This window comes from Hemitrygon akajei, chromosome 13 (genome assembly GCF_048418815.1).
Source record: "Hemitrygon akajei chromosome 13, sHemAka1.3, whole genome shotgun sequence".
In the NCBI taxonomy this organism is placed as follows: Eukaryota; Metazoa; Chordata; class Chondrichthyes; order Myliobatiformes; family Dasyatidae; genus Hemitrygon; species Hemitrygon akajei.
Window position 1 is genome coordinate 63,222,144 of NC_133136.1, and position 21,804 is coordinate 63,243,947.

Below are 21,804 nucleotides of genomic sequence, written 5' to 3' on the forward strand. Positions count from 1 at the left end.
ACAGCAAAACTGTGGAGGTTGTTTAGGGAGCACTTGCATGGGGTATTGGATAGTTTTGAACCATTGAGTCAGGTAATGGGACCATGGTTGACAAGAGAGGTGGATAGCTGGTGCAGAGCCAACAACCTGTCTCTGAATGTGAACAAAACAAAAGAGATGGTTGTTGACTTCAGGAGGGCATGGAGCGACCACTCCCCGCTGAACATCGACGGCTCCTCAGTAGAGATCGTAAAGAGCACCAAAATTCTTGGTGTTCACCTGGTGGAGAATCTCACCTGGTCCCTCAACACCAGGTCCATAGCAAAGAAAGCCCAGCAGCGTCTCTACTTTCTGCGAAGGCTGAGGAAAGTCTATCTCCCCCCCCCCCCCCCCCCCCATCCTCATCACATTCTACAGAGGCTGTATTGAGAGCGTCCTGTGCAGCTGCCTCACTGCCTGGTTCGGAAATTACACCATCTCGGATCGCAAAACCCGGCAGCGGATAGTGAGGTCAGCTGAGAAGATCATCAGGGTCTCTCTTCCCGCCATTACGGACATTTACACTACACGCTGTATCCACAAAGTAAACAGCATTATGAAGGACCCCACGCACCCCTCACACAAACTCTTCTCCCTCCTGCCATCTGGGAAGAGGCACCGAAGCATTTGGGCTCTCACAACCAGACTATGTAACAGTTTCTTCCCCCAAGCCATCAGACTCCTCAATACCCAGAGCCTGGCCTGACACCAACTTTCTGCTCTCTGCTGTGCCTATTATCTTTATTATTTATTGTAATGCCTGAATTGTTTTGTGCACTTTATGCAGTCCTGGGTAGGTCTGTAGTCTAGTGTAGTTTTTTCTGTGTTGTTTTTACGTAGAACAGTGTAGTTTTTGTATTGTTTCATGTAGCACCATGGTCCTTAAAAAAGTTGTCTTGTTTTTACTGTGTACTGTACCAGCAGTTATGGTCGAAGTGACAATAAAAAGTGACTTGACTTGATATTTAGTCAAGAGAAAGAAGGAAGCAAGAATCATTCAGGGCTCTTGAGAGCTATAAGGTAGCCAGGGAGGAACTTAAGAAGAAATTATGAGAGCTAGAAAAAGACAAGAGAAGCCCTTGATGATTAGGATTAAGGAAAATCACAAGCTGTTCCACACAGATGTGAACAACAGGAGGATGACTAGAGTGAGGGTTGGACTGATGGGAGATAAATGAGTGGATGTGTGTCTGGAGTTGGAGGAGGTGGTGAATACCTCCCTTAGTGAATAATTTGCTTCAGTGTTCATCAGTGAGAGGGTCCTTGATGAATGTGAGCTTGGTGTCGAGCAGGCTAGTGTGCATGTCAAGGTTAAGGAAAAAGGCAGTTTTGGAGCTTTTGGAAAACATTAATACAGTTAAAACCCTGATGCTATATGTGATATACTACGGGAAGCGAGGGTAAAGATTGCTAGGGTGTTGATGATGACATTTATGTCCTCTGCTGCTGAAAAAGGCAAGGGAGATTAGTGGGGTGCTGACAGAATTTTAAATCTTAGCTGGCTAAGGGTAAGGTGTAAGGTGATTGGAGGAAGGCAAATATGATACTGTACCATTGTTCAAGAAAGGCATCAGGGATATAAGTCAGGTAATTACAGACTGAATCTAAATTTGGCATTTGGAAAGTTACTGCAAAACCTATTGGTCTTACCAACTTGATTGAATTTTTCACAGTAGTAGCATAATCTACTAAGAAAGGCAGCACTGTTGGATTTCAGTAAGGTCAAGTTCTAAAAGGTTAGAGCCCATGGGATTTGGGCAAGTTGTTAAATTGGATTCAAAATGGCCTTGGTAATAGGAAGCAGCTAATCACAGTAGAGGGTTGTTTTTGTGATTGGATGGCTGTGACCGGTAGTGTAGCACAGGGTGCTTTACTGTTTTGTTTTATAGATTACAAATTTTGATGTGAATGTAGGTGGTATGATTAATAACTTTGCAGATAGTTGTCAACATTTAAGTGGCAACAATAATGACATTAAAGATTTAGTAAGATTGCCAGGACAATGGCAGATAGTATTTTACTTTAGTTGGGGTGATAAGTGATAAGGCTATAACATACACAATGAATGTTAGTCTCTGAGGGAGTACTGAGGAGCTGAGGCATCTCGTGAATGCAGGATTGCTGAAGATGGGGTTAAAAAAACGTGGAGTACTGGTTTTGTTAACCATGGCATAGAATGTAGGAGCTGCAAGGGAATGATAGGACTTTGCAGTCCCATGCAGTTGAGGTCACCACATTCTGGAAAGGATCATATGTACTGGAGGAGTTACAAAGGAGACTCACCAGACCAGCATGTTTCCTAGGATAGTGTGTTTCAGCTTTGAGGATAGGCTGGGAACATTTTCCCAGAATGGAAGAAATTAAGGGGTGATCTCTTTGAAATGTAGACGATTGGTGGGCATAGAAACAATAGATGCAATAATGCTTCTCTTCCAATGTAAAGTCTTAGGGCAATGGTTTAAGGCAAGGAGTAGGAGGATTAGAGGGCTTCTGAGGTAGTGCGTAGTTGGAACCTGTCTGCAGGGATTGTTGGAAGCAGAAAAACTCACAGAATTTAGGAACTTGAATCACCAAGGCATAGAGGGCTCAGAGGAAAGTGAGATTGAGACAGATGAATACTTGATGTTGCTGAAAGACTGTTTCTGTGCACCTGCTACCACCGAGGTGCCAAAGGCCTGGTACGACTTGGAGCTGGAGATGTGGTGACGACAAAGTGTACAGTAGATGAGCACCAGATAAGATGGGAGATGGTGGTAATGCTAATAATTATGTATTATTTATAGAGCACTTCACATGCAGGCAATGTAGTTCAAAGTACATTCCAATGCAATAAAGTGCAAACATGAAAATAAAATTTAAAAAGATGCAAGATAAAACAAGGTTAAATAAATACATTTTTGAGCTGGTGTTTAAGTGTCAATTGAGTCTGTGACCCTTGTAGCTTTAGATATTGAATTTCACAGTTTGAGAGCGTAGTTCAAAAAAGCTGACCTGCCAATTATCTTTTGAGGAAGATTGTTGAAATTTAGGAAACTGGCGGAAGAAGACCATGAGAGCTGAAGCAGGATTGTAAAATGAAAATGATTCTGTGATGTGTTCAGGTCCCAGACCATTGATGGGACAACCTTAAGAGCATTAACTTTTGCCTTGTCAGTGTTGAATGGATATGCACTGATTCCCTTTCCAGGAGAAGCCGTAAAAAAAATGCAAACAACCAAAGAAAAATAATAAGCAATAAAAATTGAGAAATGAGATAAAGAGTCTTTGAAAGTGAATCTATAGGTTGCTAGAACAGTTCAGTGAGGGGGTGAGTGAAGTTACTCCCCTCAAGAGCCTGATTGTTGAGGAATATTAACTGTTCCTAACTCTGGTGGTGTGGATCCTGAGGCTCCTGTACCACCTTCCTGATGGCAGCAGCAAGAACAGAGCATGGCCTGGGTGGGGAGGGGGAGTGTCTCCGATGATGGGTTCTGCTGTCCTGTGACAGCACTCCGTGTGGATGTGTTCAATGGTGGGGAGGGCTTTATCCATGAAGGACTGGGCTTTATCTACAACTAAGAGAGGTGTTTAGAGGAGTAGGGGCTGTCCAGTAAGGCTATATGGGTAGAACTTAGAAACAAAAAGGATCTAATCACTCAGGGACTGCCTTTTCAGAACCCAATAATGAATTTGAGTTAGAGGAGTAGATGTGAAGGAAGCTCAAACATTCTTGTTAGAGTCATAGGGTAGTATTAGTGGGAGATTTTTATCTTCCCTGTTACTGACTGGGACAGTCCTAGTGCAAAAGTAATGGATGGAGTGGAATTATCCAAGGAAGCTTCTGTAATCAGTAACTAGAGGGCCCTATCAGATGGGGTGCAACACTGGAACTTCTCTTAGGGAATAAGGTAGACAGTTGACTGAAGTGTTAGCAAGGAAGCACTCTGCAATCAGTAACCATAATTTAATTTGTTTTAAAATAGTTATGGAGAAAGGTACAACTGGTTCTGAGGTGAAAGTCCTATTTTAGGGCACAGCCAATTTTGCAAGCATTAGGCAGGAACTTACAGAGGTCAATTGGTTGAGACTTTTTTGTTGATAAAGTGGGAGGCTTTTAAAAGTGTAATTTCAATAGCTTGGAAACAGCATGCTCCTGTTATGAGGAATGGCAAGGCTGGCAATTTAGGGAATCTTGGTTGACAAAAGGTATTGAGGCATTGGTCAGTCTGAGTATGAACAAGTACCTGTATGCTCAGCATTATGTGGGCAGTATTCACAAGAGAAACATTAACTATTACACAATCTCTACAAGAAAACACAATTAGAATGGAAACATTTTAGTGCAAACTGATCAAAGTGTTGCTAAACTGTAGTGATTGAAGGGAAGTAGCTTTTCTGGAACCTGGTGGGATGGGACTTCAGTCTTCAGTACCTCCTGCCTGGTGGCAGCTGAGAAAAGAAGGCATGGCTCACATGTTGGCTTCTTGAGGAAGCACATCCTGTAAGCACCACCAATGGCGGAGAAGGATGTGCATCTGACGTATTGGGGCATGTCCACTACTATCTGCACCATCTTCTGTTCCTGCACATTGGAATTGATGCAATCAGTCAAGCTGCTTTCAGTAGTACATCTGTTGGACCTGGGATCAAACAACCTTTAGCACATTTAAGAGGGAAATTGTGGGTATAAAGAAGACATGAGGTGGATTTCCAAGCAGGAAAGGTTAAGGAAAATCCCTAGATAGCTTACAGGTATATTGAGAGTGAAAGTGGCTGGGGTGAGAAGAGGTCCCTTTAAAGAATTTTTTGGCCTTCTACGTGTGGAAGCCCGATGTTATTTATTGGAGCATAGGAGAATGAGGGTTGGTATTATAGAAATATTTAAAGTCATGAGGGATACAGGGTGAATGCACAAAAACCACCAATTTTGGTGTCATCTGCAAAACTTATTAATCATGCCTCAACATTCTCTTCCAAGTCATTAATATGCATTTAATAGGCAATAAAGGTCTCCTGTCCCAGTCCCCGTAGCATACCACTGCATACAGGTCTCGAATCTACCCTCTGTCTCCTCCCACCACCATTGTTCTATTGGTCATATGCTGCCATCTATAGTGTTTCTATTGGCATTAAAATAGTCTCCAAATGTTTGGCGTGGAGGTTCAAGGCTGCAATAAGCACTGTCAGGAAATTGGTGAGATTGGGAAGGGTCCGATATTATGTTGTGTTTAAGTCCTCGACGCTATGTAAGATGAGCAGTATTTTATAGTGCTTAGAAAGGAATGAATAATTGATGTCTTTTGAGTCTGAACATCTGTTTGGGTGAGCTATAGAAGATAAAGTAGCTTGGGAGATGAAATAAAATAAAATAAACCTGTCCTTGATCTAACTAATTGTTTTTGTGAATAACTAGATTTAAATAAATCACAGGTAAAATATAATAAATTTTATGCCTTGTATTTATTACTTTGCATCTAAGCTGGGAGAAAAAGATCAATTATAATTAAATCTTAAAAGAACAATAACACGCATAAGGATCTTGTCAACACGTTATTTTAACTTTTATGGTTTTATCTCACTTTGGCCATTATTTATAATTACTGATAAATTCTGGAAGCTTAAACAGCATGCTACATAGTGTCTGGTTTTATCTCAAAGTAAAAGGTATCATAATGTGACCTTTGGAAATAGCTGGTTATGATTTGTATTTCCATCTTTTCCATATGGCGGCGGCTGAGTAACGGCAGTTTGTTGTATTACATAATTTTAGTTATTGTTTTGCACTTAGAATTTAATATTTTTAAACAAGATTTTGAATTTTTCTTAAAAAAGATTAAAAACAATCCCTGTTAATATCAATCTTGCTGTATAATTCCTGTTTCAGTTTACTTGATGACATCCTGTGCAAATGTCCCCCAGTAATCTGCAAAACAAAGAAAATTGATAGTGGCTTCCTCTGTCAAGATGCATGTAGACGAAAGAAAATGCTGAAGAGCACAGTGGCAGATGACAGTGGTAAATTTATATTCTGCCACTTGTGGAGTGGCCATCCTTTAACGAAAGAGCATTCTACCCTTCTTGCCTGTGGAGTGCCATTTCAAAGTTGAACTGGTTGTACTTTCGAACCAGTGAGGAGAGAACTCAAGGGTATTCTTAAATAGGAATACAGAGAATATCAGTGAACATTACCTATACCTAGTTTATATTTGGGTGGTATCATAATTAAAGCTACTTGTTGCAACAGGAAATTGATATAGAAAATTATAGCATAGTGGAGACCCTTCGGCCCATAATGTGCTGACATTTTAACCTACTCTAAGAAAAATGAAGCTGTTTCCTCTTACATAGCCTTCCATTATTCTATAATCCATGTGCCTATTTAATTGCTTCCTAAATGCCCCTTAATGTAGCTGACTCTGTTACCACCCTTGGCAAGGTGTTCCACACACCCACCACTCTCTGTTTAAAGACCTTAACTCTGACATCACCATACTTTCCTCCAATCACTGTAAAGTTATGCCCTCTTACATTAGTCATTTCTGCCCTAGGAGGAAGTTTTGGCTATCCACTCTATGTATGCCACTTGTACATCTTTTATCAAGTCACCACTCATTCTCTTTTGCTGCAAAGGGAAACACTCTAGCTCACTCAGTGTATCCTCATAAGACATATGCTCTAATCCAGGTGGAATCCTGGTTAATCTCTTCTACACCCCTTAAGCATCTACATCCTTCCTATAATGAGGCAACTAGAACTGAATAAATCATTCTAATTCTGGTCTAACCAGGATTTTATAGAGCTGTAATTAATGATGGCCAACACACCATATGCCTTCTTAACAACCCTATCAACTTGCACGGCAACTTTGAAGGATCTACAGGCATGCTCCCTTTGTTCCTCCATACTGCTAAGAATCACCTTCAAATTCAGCCTTCCAAAGTGAATCACTTCAGACTTTTCTGGGTTGAATTCTGTCTGACTCTCCTCAGCCCAATATTGCATCTTGTCAGTGTCCCATTGTAGCCTATGAAAACCTTTTACACTATCCACAGCTCCACCAACCTTCATGTCATCTGCAAACTTACTAATCTACCTTTCCACTTCCATATTGTAAAAATTGCAGAAAGCAGAGGTCCAGAAATAGATCCCTGCCGAACCCCAGTAGTGACCGACCTCCAGGCAGAATATGCTCCAGCTACAATCACCTTCTGTCTTGTATTGGCAAGTGAATTCTGAATCTGCTCAGCCAAGTTCCCTTGGATACCATGCCAGTAAGCCAACCAGGGGGAACCTTATCAAACGCCTTACTAAAATCCATATGCAACACATGCCCTGCTCTACCTTCATCAGTGTGCTTTGTCACATCCTAAATGAATTCAATTAGGCTCGTGAGGTACAATGTGCCCCTCACAAAAGCAAGGCAAAAGAAGACTGTGCTTCTCCGAGTGCTCATGAATCCTGTGTCTAAGAATCTAAGCATCTTCAATAATTTGCCCACTACTGTAGTAAGACTCGCTGGTCTATAATTCCCATGGTTCTTGATCAAAGGAATAAACACTGCCATCCTGAATCATCTGGTACTATTCATGTGGCTAGTGAGGACACAAGGGTCATCACCAAAGGCACAGCAATGTCTTTCCTTACTTCCCGTAATAACCTGGGGTATATCCTGTCTGGTCCCGAGGACTCAGCCTAATGTTTTTGACAAGTTTCAACACATCCTCTTTCTTAGCGTCAACATATTCTAGCATATCAGAAGTATTAAGAAATTGTTATGTTGTAGCCTCCTTGTTAGATATTCTGAACAAAATGATAAATGGCAAGTTCTTTTTGACTCATTTAATGTTGGGTAAGATTTTTATCCACTATGGCCTACTCAGTTCCTCCAGTATTTTGTGTGAGTTGATCTTAACAGTATTTTATATCTGCAGTTTTACATTGACTACAAAAATGAGGCTCAGAACAAGACTATTTTAAACAGAGGGAAAATTCTGCTCTATCTACTTGAAGGATACTTGCAGCTAATCATTCTCATAGAACAGATACAGAAACCATTGAGCTATAATCTCAAATCTGTCTTTTGACTCCAAGGAATATTGCAGCACTATGATATTATTAGCTTCATGCGATTGTATCATCTTCACTTTACTGACAATTAAACAGATGCTGGTGTTATTTACCTGCAGGGTTTATTCAATTGCCTTCACATTGGCTTTGTTTTCTCTGCATTTTAGTCTGAAACTATTCTTCCATTTGCCCTTCAAATGCAGCATTTGTTATGAGTTTTAGATTATCGTTTGAACCTCCCCAGAGAAATGTCGGCTTCTGTCTTGCTACTCTGATTTCCATATCTCTATAGATTTCACCTATAATTTTCTCTCAGTTTATGTACTTTTATACAAATTCAAAACAACGTATGAAGTTATAAATAGAGTGATGAGTCAAATTGAGTAAATAATGTATAGCTGGCATGCCTCAGGGTAGTTTTAAAAATTTTATGTTATTGCATGACATTAAAGTTTGCTTGGATACCACTCACTTATTTCAGGAAACATGCCCAACATTCAAGGCCACAGACATTATACAATGACAATGGGGGAGAATGGAAGAAGAATCCTCTGTAGAATTATAGTCTCCTCTGTTCTATGTGGCCCATACACATGCAATGTTTGAATTCCTGTAAGAATGACTGTGAAGCCTTTACTAACAATGCACGAGACTTCAAATTCCACCATGGCAGATGTGGAATTTAAATTTGGTCAATAGTCAACCTGTAATTTTAAAAATTGCTTAGTTCAATAATAACTACCAGGAAATTAACTGATTGTCACATAAAAAAAGAAACATTCATCTGGTTCTTTAAGGAAGGAAATCTGGAACTTCCCATGTTTTGATCAATATCTAACTCCAATCCTATAACAATCAAGAGTCAAACATGTTGCTCTCTGGAAAGGCTTGAGTTGTCAAGAGCAAAGATAGATTAACAGCTAGTGCTGCCTTTGATTGTTAGACTCTCAATCCTGCCAATTCATTTTTCTTTTGATATTCAAAGTGCTTTGTAGTACTGCAAGGAAATCCAAGCCAACATTTTCAGTTAGTTGTAGTTAAAAATATTTAAACAGTTCTACTGCAAGTAATCTTACTTTTTCTGTACATTTTTGCTTTGACTACAAACAGTATCGTGGTTACTGCGGAAAGAAGGGTGATCAATTTTGAAACCATGATGTGGCCTAAGTAGTTTAACAAATCTTTGGTAGGGTGGGGGGGGGGGGGGGTCAAAACTAATCAAATAATTAGTTTTGTTTAGTTAGCTGGGATCTTAATCTCTCTTGTTCTGTAGAATATAATGTGCAACTTCTTAATTTTCAGTTTTCTCTAAATAGTTGTAATTGTCTTAACTTATTTTCTTAAATTTACTGCATTTTGAAATAATATGCACCAAAATGTGAACTACTCACTTTTGAACTGATGTCGTCCTCTTCTGTATAGATCACAAAATGAACTGTATTTCTAAACCTGAAGGGGAAACTATATAATCTTAAATCTCAATCTCTCTCATTCACCAAATTCTTTAGTCAGCTTTATCTGCAAGGAACTGAATTTTGCTTGACCCACAGTCCCAGCCAATAGTTTGATGAGTTGATCAACTGTTTCCACATAGTGTTCTGAATCTTAGTATTCTGATTTTCTTTGTTGAGCAGTGTTGTAGTTTTCTACTTTAAGCTTTTTCTATATTTTTCTTGCCTGAATGACAGCATTGCTAAGGTACGTGCAACTGATGGTGCTGTTCACGGGATAATAAACTTTACATTTTTTGGAAGCGGACTTAAGATACAGGAGCAGCATTTGGCCCATTTGAGTTTGTTCCATTCCATCATGGCTGATGTATTATTCCTCTCAACTCCATTCTCCTGCCTTCACCCCATAACCTATGGGGCTCTGACTAATCAAGAACCTGTCAACCTCCGCTTTAAATATACTCAATGACTCAAACCCTCCCAATGATCCACAGCTGTCCATTGCAATGAATTCCACAGATTCACCACTCTCTGGCTAAAGAAATTCCTCCTCTTCTCTGTTCTACATGGATGCCCCTATTCTGAGGCTGTGTCCTCTTGTCCTGGACACCCCCATGATAGGAAACATCCTCTTCACATCCACCCTATTTAAGCCTTTAACTTAACTCCCTAAGCATTCTGGTTCATTACATAACACCCAATCCTGAATTACCTTTCCCCTAGTGGGCTCATCCCCAAGCTGCTCTAAACAGCCATCTCATGGGCATTCTATAAATTCACTCCCTAGAATCAGAATCAAAATCAGGTTTACAATTACTGGCATGTGTTGTAAAATTTGTTAACCTAGCAGCAGCAGTTCAATGCAATACATAATATGGAAGAAAAAAGTGAAAAGTAAATCAATTTGAGATTGTGCAAAAAAGCCCCAAAAATAAATATATTGAAAAGTGAGGTAGTGTTCAAGGGTTCAATGTCCATTTAGGAATCGGATGGCAGAGGGGATGAAGCTGTTCCTGAATCGCTGTGTGTGTGCCTTTAGGCTTCTGTACCTCCTACCTGATGGTAACAGTGAGAAAAGGGCATGCCCTGGATGCTGGAGATCCTTAACAATGGACGCTGCCTTTCTGAGACACCGCTCCTTGAAGATGTCCTGCGTACTTTGTAGGCTAGTACCCAAGATGGAGCCAACTAAAGTTACGACCTTCTGCAGCTTCTTTCAGTCCTGTGCAGTAGCCCTCCCCCATAACAGACTGTGATGAAGCCTGTCAGAATGCTCTCAACAGTACATCTATAGAAATCTTTGAATATTTTTTTGACTTACCAAATCTCTTCAAACTCCTGATGAAGAAAAGTTGCTGTCTTGCCACCACCAGTACCAACCTGATTTTCTCGGTCTATCTGCATATTGAAGCCCTCATAACTATTGCACCATTACCATTTCAATATACCTTTTCTGTCTCCCATTATAATTTGTATCCCACATCCTGGCTACTGTTCAGTGGCCTCTATATAACTTCCATCAGGGTCTTCTTGCCTTTGCAGTTTCTTAACTCTACTCACAAAGATAATGCACTTTCCGATCTTAATGTCACCTCTTTCTAAGTATTTGATTTAATTTTTTTTACAACTAGACACCCACCCCCTCTGCCTACCTACCTGTCCTTTTGATGCAGTGTGTATCCTTGGATGTTCAGCTCCCAAACTTTGATCTTCTTTCAGCCGTGACTCGGTGATGCCCACAATGTCATGCCTCCCAATCTGTAACTGTGCTGCAGGATCATTATTCCTTATTCTGTATTCTACATGCATTCAAATATAACACCTTCAGTCCTGTATTCATCACCCTATTTTGATTTTGCTCCCACATTACACTTCAATTCATCCCACTAACTGCAATTATGCACTATCATCTGCCTGTACTTCCTCACGGTCTCACTACACATTGCATCTACTTGTATACCAACTGCCCCATTCTCAGCCCTATCACTCCAGCTCCCATCGCCCTGTCAAATTAATTTAAACCCACCCCAATAGCTTTAGCAAACTTTACCGCGAGGGTATTGGTCCCCCTTCGGTTCAGGTATAACCATCCTTCTTGTACAGGTCGTACTTTCTCCAGAAGAAATCTGAAACCTTGTCCTCACCCCAGTTCCTCAGCCATGCATTCATCTACACTATCATCTTATTTCTGCTGTGACTTGGACGGGGCACTGGGAGTAATCCAGAGATTACTACATTGGAGGTCTTGCTCTTTAAGCTAGCTCTTCCCTAACTCCCTATACTCACTGCACAGGACCTCCTTCCTGCTTTCTACCTTTGTCATTGGTGCCAATCTGCACCACACCCTCTGGCTGCTCACCCTCCCTCTAGAGAATATTCTGCAGTGCACTGAAACATTCTTCACTCCAGCACTTAGGAAGCAACACACCATCCTGGTGTCTCTTTTGCAGCTACAGAATCTCCTGTTCATCCCCCTAACTGTTGAGTCTTTTGTTGATTGATTGAGGTACAGCATGGAATTATCCTTTCGGCCTTTTGAGTCACACCACCTAGCAACCCCCCTGATTTACTCTTGGCCTAATCACGGGACAGTTATCAATGACCAATTAACCAACCAACCAGTAGGTCTTTGGACTGTGGGAGGAAACCCTCATGGTCATGGGGAGAACGTATCAGTTCCTTACAGGCAGCAGTGGGAATTGAACCAGGATTGCTGGTACTGTTAGGCATTGTGCTAGCCGCCATGCCTCAATTTCATCAATAGTGCTCCACTTAACTTTACCCATCCTGCAGAGCCTCAGAGATGACCACAGTGCCACTGGGCTGGCTGCTGCAGCATTGCCCTGATAGGTCAACCCCCCAGCAGTATCCAAAGGGGTATACTTGTTGATGAGGTCAGTGGCCACAGAGGAACCCCTCACTATCTGCTTACACTCTTTCCTTCTCCTGGGGGGGGGGGGGGTTACCCATCGTGATCTCTGGGTGTGAACACCTGAGTAAAAGTCTCATCTATGAGGCTTTTAGCCTCCCATATGATCTTAAAAACTTAAGCTTAAGTTAAGAGCTAAAGGTGTAGCACATGTAGGTAGGATATTAGTTAACGGAGTGAAATACTCTTCCCGTGAGATGTGGAATTACAAAGATCCTGTCTCCCTGATGACTATGTCTGCAGGAAGTGCACCCAACTTCAGCTCCTAACTGACAAGGTCAAGGGAGTGAAGCTGGAGCAGGCACAAGTTCCACAATATTTGTGAAATGTGAACTGAACTAGGCGGAAACCAGACATCTGTCCTGTATTTCTGTTGGCTGTGACAAACCTCTACTAAGGTTCTCCAAATGGCAGCTGGCTCATCCAATTCACATTAAACATTGACATTTCTACTTCCTGTATTTTAAATGGGGAATAGCTGTAAAAACTGAGAAGGTCCTGCAGAAAGAAATCAAAATAATAAATTCCCATCAGGCCGCCTAACATGCTAGGGTTGAAAGTTTTCTGGATCTCCAGCAAAATATCAAATTCTACTTTAAGTCTGCCCCATGTTCTTATCTAGTATTACAAATAAAATATATCAGATAATATGCTCACATGGTTTCACATATTTAACCACTAAACTTATTTAATACTCCACATACCAAACTGAGAGGAATTTGTGTTTGTTACATGGAGCTAATTATGTTAATTATATTCAGTTAAAGCATTGTGATTACTCTGAAGTATAATGCGTTAATCCACTCTCTGTTGGCACAGAAACAATAAGTCTTTTAAAGATTTAGAGCAATTGTTAGATTCACTATTATGAAAGTCACCCTAAATATTAGCGTTCAACACTTCAAGCTGTCAGGATCGTTGGGCAGGCAGTTGCACCGAAGGTTTGCAAGTTGTAGCAAACTAGGTGAAGCTTGGGTGTCAATGTAAATTTGGAAATTGTACTACAATGAAGATTATACATAATTTGCTAAACCCTTGTGTGCTTACTTGGGTATGGAAATACAAATCTTGATGGTTTTGAAATTCTCAGAAAGTTTGCTGTCTGCATGATAAATTTGAGTTGCTCCCTTATGCTCTGAAACTTGAGATTTGATGCTTGTTTTGCCTCCTTTGTGTTTTTTTTGGGTAATGTATTTGTTTAATTGAATGATCCCTTTTTCCAGATTTCATATAACCTATACAACAGTCTCCTCATTGTTGAAGCCCCGAGATCCCTGTAAGAAGTGCTCCCAGGTCAAAGTAAGATTCTTTCTTTTAAGATTTTGACTCAAGTGCTCTAGATTATTAATTCTTAGACCTACCTCTGAAAAGAAGATTTGATGTACACCGATTGCAGCTTGTTGGAACACAGTATTTGTTCTAGGTCCAAGCAAGCGAACTTTTTCCACAATGTTATTTTTGGTACATTTCTTTGATTGCTGTTCTTTTACGTATCCTTCATACCCATGATCAATCTCCATGCAATTTTTATTTTTAAACTTTATTTTCTTTTTAAGTACTGGCTTCCTCCCAGTCTGTCCATTCCTGTTGTCTATGAGCATGCATAGGTGATTTATTTCTGGTTCTTTACCAGTGTTACTATAACAGCAATAGGTAGGTGGTGACTCAACCATTGTGGGAGTCCTGCAGTTAGCACCTTCAAACATGTAAAGCTTGAAAGGGATATGAACAAGAGGATTATGGGCACAAAGTCTGTTTGAATGCCTTGTTTTATTAGAAACACGCAACTGCATTATGGCCATATAACACTTGGAAAGTACTTCATTATTAAATGCAATTGCGTGATCTTTCAAACTGAAAGGGTGGAATTTATTAGCATAGTGCAACTTCAGCTACTAATAAATTCCCCCTATTCAGTTAGACATAAATATTGAGGGAAAGCTTTGCAGAGTTTTTAATAAATCAGATTAAACTGAATACTCAAACCAAGATATTTCGATACTCATTTATTTATTTATTTATTACTGAATGAGTCAGCATGTAAGTAGAACCGTGCCAATCTAAACTAATTCCTGTACAACTTTGCTGCTGGGGGTTTCATTTATTGATCACTTCTGTTTTTACATTTCTTGTTTCCAATATTCATTCCAATTCCATTCATGACTTGCCACAATGATTCTGCTTCTACTATTAGGAACCTAGTCTTGATTATAATCAAAGTTATTTCTTTTACAAATTTTAAGGCTAAAGATAAATAATTCTAATTTCAATTCCTTTCAGTGATTGTCTCCATCACAGTTTTCCAGTTTTATAAATCATGATGAAATTTAATGATGAATTATGTTGTGTCAAAATAAAGAGTGTAATAAGGTTACTACTTAATTCAGTCAATGGACATCTTGTAAGATAGAAAGTGTATTTTGGTAATTTGAAATTATTGCAAAATTTAATGTTTATTGTAGAATTAATATTGTTCATCTTTTATCAAACATGTCTTTTTTCTAGACAAGTCTAAAGGAGCAACTGGAAGCAAATGGGTGAAAGCACTGTGTTTGCTTTTAAATCCCTGATTAATGATCTTAGTTTTAAGTCCATAATTTCCATAATTTAGTATAATTAATGTACGGGGAGAAATAATTTAGTATAGTTGATATTTTGATGACATTGGCTACAAGAGTTTTACAAAGTCCTTTCTTAGAAAAATAGCTTTCCATTATTTTCTATCACAATTCATCCCTACTTCCTTGGTGTGAGGGTATTTGTTCCTTATTGTGTAATAATTGCTGTTGGTGCTGGTTGACTTCCAGTATGGTATAACTGGCAGGGCCTTGTGCAGCCTTGGCTGAGAACAGATGAGACTGTGATCATAGTGATCTCAACTTGCTACCAAAAAATCTGGGATACAGACTAAAAGATTACTCTTACAAAACCAATATGAGAATGTAAATAAATGAACATGAAATTATTTTGTTTTTAACTGGTAATTTTGACAAGGCTTTGCATTAGGGAAAGCTGTAGTGCTGACCATTTTCTAGGAACGTACTCTCCCTGTAACACGGACATCACAGTAAGGAACTTTGCATTTTGGAATTGACTCAAATTTTGTTTCCTCTCCTCTCTTGCAGTTGAAGACTCTGTGGACACTATGTCAGTGTTCCTTGCCTCCACCAACAACCAAACTGATGTAGTGAATCGCAACAGTTCAGCTACTCCACCAAATACACTTAACCTTCGCTCCTCCCACAACAAATTGGTAAATTCAGAAATAAAGAACACAGAAGTCAAGAACAATACTCCTCCAAAATGCAGGAAGAAATATGCCTTGACTAATATTCAGGCTGCAATGGGCCTGGGAGACACAATAACGGTGCCGGTTACAGCAAGCAACACTAATTCCAAACTGGCGAAGAACGGAGAAAACCAGCTGCGAAAGGCCGCAGAACAAGGCCAGCAGGACACTAACAAAAACATTAGTACAAATGTCGTCAAAAACATAATTTCAGAAAAATTAGAGGGTAAGGAGCCAAGCTTGCAAGACTCATCTTGCACTGAGCCCTTGACATTGCAGCCAAGGAAGAGCAAGAGCTTTCTTAATTACTATGCAGACCTGGAATCATCCACTCGTGAATCTGAGCAAAACCATGCCATCGGCTCGGCTGAGGAAAGTGCTGATCAGTTTCACGATAAATCTACTATGAGCAATGATGTGGCCAGTGATGAAAGTGTGTCCGCCAGTCCTGAAGATTGTCAGATGGCCACTGTTTCCTCCAGTTCTGAAACAAAGAAAGCTCCATCCAGATTTGGAGGGAAAACTGACTGTGCATTAAGTAAAATGCAGAACATGGCTCCCAGTGATGAAGACTCAAGTTGGACCACCTTGTCTCAGGACAGTGCTTCACTGAGCTCACCTGAAGAAACAGGTATTTAAATTTTCCCATCTTAAATACATGAATGCAGTAATTGTATTAGGATCTGTGTGTGTGTGTGTGTGTGTGTGTGTGTGTGTGTGTGTGTGTGTGTGTGTGTGTGTGTGTGTGTGTGTGTGTGTGTGTGTGTGTGTGTGTGTGTGTGTCTGTCTGTCTGTCTGTCTGTCTGTCTGTCTGTCTGTCTGTCTGTCTGTCTGTCCCTGGAGCCAAGGATTTCTTATGTTCAGCATTCTTGTATTTTGGTCATTTTCAAAGCTTCTGGAATGTGGTTAACTTCTAGCTGCAAATGAGCAAGTTAGCTGCTCAGTTTAAGAACAGCTAGGAATAGGAAGAGAATTGTTGCCTTCATTTCATCAATACGTAAAATAAAAGAGACTTCTAAAGAATTAAAGAGGAATAAATAGTGAACCAGTAAAGCCCAGTCTTACTTTATATTGCAGAGCAACTTCTGTTCACATTTTTTGTATTGTATTATGAAGTTAGGGTGCTGTAGTCTCATCCAATTTGATATCAGCATAAAATTACACAAGATCATCAATACTTAGGAAATAATTACATTATTTTTGCTCATACTTCCTGATGTCCTCCCATACTCTGTGTGTTTATATTGTGAAAGTCACAAATCTAGATTTCATGGGAGCTGTCAACTAATACATGAAAAGCTAAAATAAAACTCACAGATACTGGAAATATAAGATTTTTTAAAAAGTCTAGAGATACTCAGCAGGTCAGGCAGCATTTATGAAAAGAGAAATAGCAAAACAGAATCAATGATCTTTCATCAGACCTGAGACATCAAACATTGTTGAAGTTGCAGGCGAGGGGCAGAGATGTGGACAACAAAAAGGTCAGTGATAAGCTGGTACAGACCATGTTGTTTGAAGAGTATTTTCCAATTTTTTTCTCTCTCTCTTCCATGTTTTGCTTGTCTTAAATTAATAGACAATAATTATTGAATTGTTACTTTACTGAAGACAAATACTTGTCTGCAGTTTGCTTCCTTGTTGATAGGTCTGGTAAATAATGGTAGATACAGAATAGAGTTAAAAATGTGTACTATTCAATTAAATGAAAATTCATTAGTGCCTCATTACTTTTGATTAATATAGTATAATATCAATTGATAACTATAGATTGTGAAAATCAAGACTTACTGCGTGTTGCAGATTTACTCTGTTTGGAGGAACCAAAATGAAGGTTAAAAAAAGTGGTTTAAAATCTGAAAAATATTTGAAAGATCTTTAATCAAATCAGTCAAGGAATTGGCTGTAGATTCCAGTCTTGAGTTAGCTTGGGGGTGACAATTCTTTCATCAACAACTGTGTTAAGGATGAAAACATGTCAGAGCCACAGAATGGGGCAGAGCCAATAAACTTTGTAGTCTTCCTTGATTGATGATCTCTGTTCCCATCTGTTCTATTTTTGTCTTTCCATTGAATTGCCTCCAGCTTATCAGTCATTCTTCAGGCTGAAGAGAATGAGCTTGATTCTGTGGTTAGGATGCACTATGTAAAAACTGAGGAAATAGCTTGTAGTTGTGTTGAAAGGGTGTGCAAGTGTAGATCTTTATTCTGTTGCAAAGTGTAGGATCGTTTCTAATAGTTTTTGCAGAATCTTCACCAATTTGCTTTATTTAAATACCGGTAGTATTTCTCATTTATAGCTTGAAACTTAGGTAGAACTCATACAGGATTGAAGAGACCTTCAAGTGATTCTTTGTTTAATCCAGTGTTGCTGTCTTCTACAGCCAAAACATGTTCATACTCTGAGAAAGTGCAAAATCTACTAAAGAAAATGATTGGTCTAGGTCATACAGATGGGAGGAATGCACTCACGTTAGTCAGTTGCTGGCATTGGATCACTCGCCCACAACACAGACGCAGGATGACACCCGGTGGCAAGTCAATGCCGGCAGATCCAGAAAAAGCAAATCCATATTTAGTACATAGATCAACAATGATTTGTTGCTGCTGGCCATTATTTCCAATCCAGTATTTTTCCTGGGTCTCCAGAAATCTCTCATAATGAAGTAGGGCCTGCTGCCTGAGCAAGTTCACGGTCTATTAAATACTTTCTTATACTTCAGAGTTTCTTTTTCCTGATTACATGAACTTGGTCTGTACTTGGTAAAACATCAGATTATATGAGGGCTAATTTAAAATAATGTATATATTGATTAGGTTTCTTTCCCTTCTCTCAGTTTTTACTCTTTCTTTATAAGTTCTCAATGTCAGGTAATAATAAAGCTGAACAGCTAACCACTTCCTGCTGTTGAATGTGACCTCTGCCATTAACCAGATTGTACTGCGTTCTGGACTACAGCCACTTTTGTGAGGAATGCATCTTTGCTACTGGGAGATGAAAAATGCACCTTCAATTTTCTCTTAATTGAATTTTATTTAAAAAAATTAATTAGGAATTTAAAGCAACACACAAAATGCTGGAGGAATTCAGCAGGTCAGACAGCATCTATGGAAATGAATAAACAGTCAACGTTTCAGGCCGAGACGCATCATCTTTTGTAATTGAAATTAGTTTTAGAGCTTGCATCAACATGCATCTAAAACGTTGCCCATTGACCTATCAGATAACTGTACGTTATATTTTATTTAAAGTCCTTTCACTTTTTTAATAACCTTGCTATTAATCGTTGGAGGATATAGTAAATGGGTGATATGTTAGTTTGGGCTGATTGACGTTGCTGTTAGGCTAAGTTTGAATTATTGATCGGAAAGTGGGGAAGGTCTTCGTGTTGAGAGCAGCACTCTAGCTAATAGAAAATCTTCCACTAAATCAATTTATACTGCAGCTGAAGTGCATCTACGTGGAGCTGAAGGTTAGAAACCCAAACAAGATTTCTGTTCTGCAAGATTAGTGGTTAGCATTCTCAAAGTTTAGCTGATTCATTGAATTTTACATTTGATTTAACGGACTATGAGAAAGCAGCAAACATTCTTTACTAGCAGTAGCATTTATTTATGTTGAAAAGCATTGCAGTGACTGATACAGAATGCCACTAGTTTAAAATGTACCGTTTCAAAATGTTAACTCTTAAACAAAATCAGTCAGTAAATACATCACCGTGCTGGCAGTCAGAGTCTATTTTGTAATGGCAGCATTGTAGCAATGTGCTGCTATAATTTCTTCATAGCTGCCCTTTGTTTTCTTTATTGAAATAGACAGGCATTAAAGCTGAGAATTATGCTTTGGTTTAGAACTTAACGCAGCATGATTTGGTAGAAAAAAATCCTTACGTAGGATATTAATGTGTACTGCGCACTAAAAGAGCCCTCATTGTGTTCAGTTTGTTACTGTGTATGTTGGTGTGGTTCTAATGCTGCTGTTGAAGTATGGAGTTAGTGGAGCATTTGCACACTTAAATAAAAGAATGCTGGTGATAGATCAGAAGCTAACCTGGAACGAGGCAACTGATGATGGTAAGTGTGGTACAGATTAATTCTGTTTATGCTTGTGTGCGTCAAAGATCATGCATTACTCTTGCCAGTCACTTCCTTAGAACCTATTGTTAATTTTGTAAATTCGCTGCTGTTTTACGATTTATCAAATACTTAGAAACAAAACACATAAATGTCGTGTTATCACATTGAAATAAAGTAGCATGCAGAGGTAACATGTAAATTGTATTGAAAAGAAGAGACTATGTAGAAATTATTTCTATCTATTTGTACATTTTGAATAGAACGATAAAATCAAAAGAGCAAACTGAAAAATAAAAAAGGATTAAAAAAATGATTATGTTATCTACCTGATAAGTAGTTGGATAACTTTTTAATTGAAACATGAAACTGGTTAATTAAGTATATTTTCTTAGGTAAAGAATTTGGATCCTAAGATTTGCTTCTTGTAATGTTTTCATTTGTAGTGAATACTTGCATTGCTCTTGAATTCCTAAATTGTCTGCTTTTCAGATTATTCTAAATGAGGGTGTATTTAAGCCCTGACATTCACTAAATAAATTTAGTTGTAACATTAAATCTGGTGTAGGATTCCTGCTTCCCTAAGCCTCTAGTCAAAATGACCATGTTTACAGATCTTGGCAATGGCTGCTTTGCCCTGATTTCCCTTCTTTTTGTGAGCACCAGTGATGGGACCAGTTGACTTCAGAGATTATTCTTCCTGCTACCCAAAATAGGAAATAATTTGAATGCATGGAGGTTATCTTAAGCTGCCAAAAAAAATGTGCTGTAAGCAGTTTGTTGAAGAGCACAGACCCTATTGTGGAATGTTAACTACTGCAATTTTCTCAAGTTATTTCTCAAAAATTCACTAATAGAAATGTGTAATTTGAATGTAGATTTAAAAACTGCTGTACATTTGTTCCCCTTTGTCCTGGTAAATAATAGAATTTCTGATCAGACCACTGAATGTAGAAATAATTTGCATAATGTGGTTCCCCAAAATAAGCCTACTTGGTCCCTTGTGATGATGTCTTGTGCTTTAATAGACTCGGCCTGTTTCTCCCAGTGGGGTAGTCTCAAATGATGCATCATAGGATCCTTCTGATCGAAGTGCATAGGAATTGCTTCTTGCAGAAAGTGCTGATACTCACCTTCTCTACCTCAGAAGGTTGTGGGGACAAAATCAATGGAGATATTTAATGAAGGGGTAGATGAAATTTGGGGAATTCAGGTTTTGTGAGCTGGCATAGAAGGGGAGCTAGGCTAGAGTAGATCCTGATCATATTGCATGGCAGAGCAGGCTTAGGAGTTCAAGTGGCTTACACTTATTCCTATGTTTCTGTCTTTTTTTACCCCTGTAATGTAATGGGATCTGGTAGTGGGAGTACAGGGTGGAGCTGAGTGGAGCATAGCAAAGGTGGAATTAACTAACACTGCCAGCAACTTTGAGAATTAAACATTGATGGGGACAAAGTAAAGCGTCTAGTTCAATTGGCTGGTGAAGTTCCGTAGTGATTGGCAAGTTCACTACGCTCAGTGTCACTATGAAACTTCCAAATATAAGGAATGTGCTGGAAAGTATTTAAACTATTCTTTTAAGTTGAAAAAGTTGTTCTTTAAAAGTTTTGAAAATGAAAGCATATAAAATCAATTGTATGTACACTTAAAGAATTTAGGGGGATAGAACTAAACTAATACTTGTCTTCATCCATTGTCGCCATTTTGTTCTATTGAAATCAACTGTGAAACAGTCACTGGTGCAAGAATATCCACTATAACTGGTTGGGAATTGTCGTGACTTCATGGTCTCTGCTATCGTTAATAGTGGTATTCCAGTGCCACTCAGTTCACCACTCCCACATGGGAGGGGTTCACAATACTCCACAAGCAGTGTTATCAATAAAGTTTAGTTGGATATCATGCAAGGCTGGTCTCTGGGTGTCTCTCTGATCTATCCCTCAATATTGAACACAATATGGTGTCAGGAGTGGTTGATCATCAGTGAATTTGTGCTA

At 39.1% G+C, this 21,804-nt stretch overlaps 1 protein-coding gene across 10 annotated transcripts in view; it reads left to right on the top strand.

Moving 5' to 3' along the window:
• The window catches only part of LOC140737937 (amyloid beta precursor protein binding family B member 2-like), a 265,420-nt gene that overhangs the window by 71,065 nt on the left and 172,551 nt on the right, over nucleotides 1-21,804 (top strand). For 7 of the 10 annotated variants that reach the window (XM_073064771.1, XM_073064770.1, XM_073064777.1 and 4 more), the window contains one exon: nucleotides 15,570-16,364. In XM_073064771.1, coding sequence (XP_072920872.1) covers nucleotides 15,570-16,364 — 795 coding nt within the window. Of the gene's footprint in view, nucleotides 1-13,667; nucleotides 13,744-15,569; nucleotides 16,365-19,681; nucleotides 19,808-21,804 lie in introns of those variants that run through there. The other 3 variants (XM_073064778.1, XM_073064779.1, XM_073064780.1) reach the window with 2 other exon arrangements.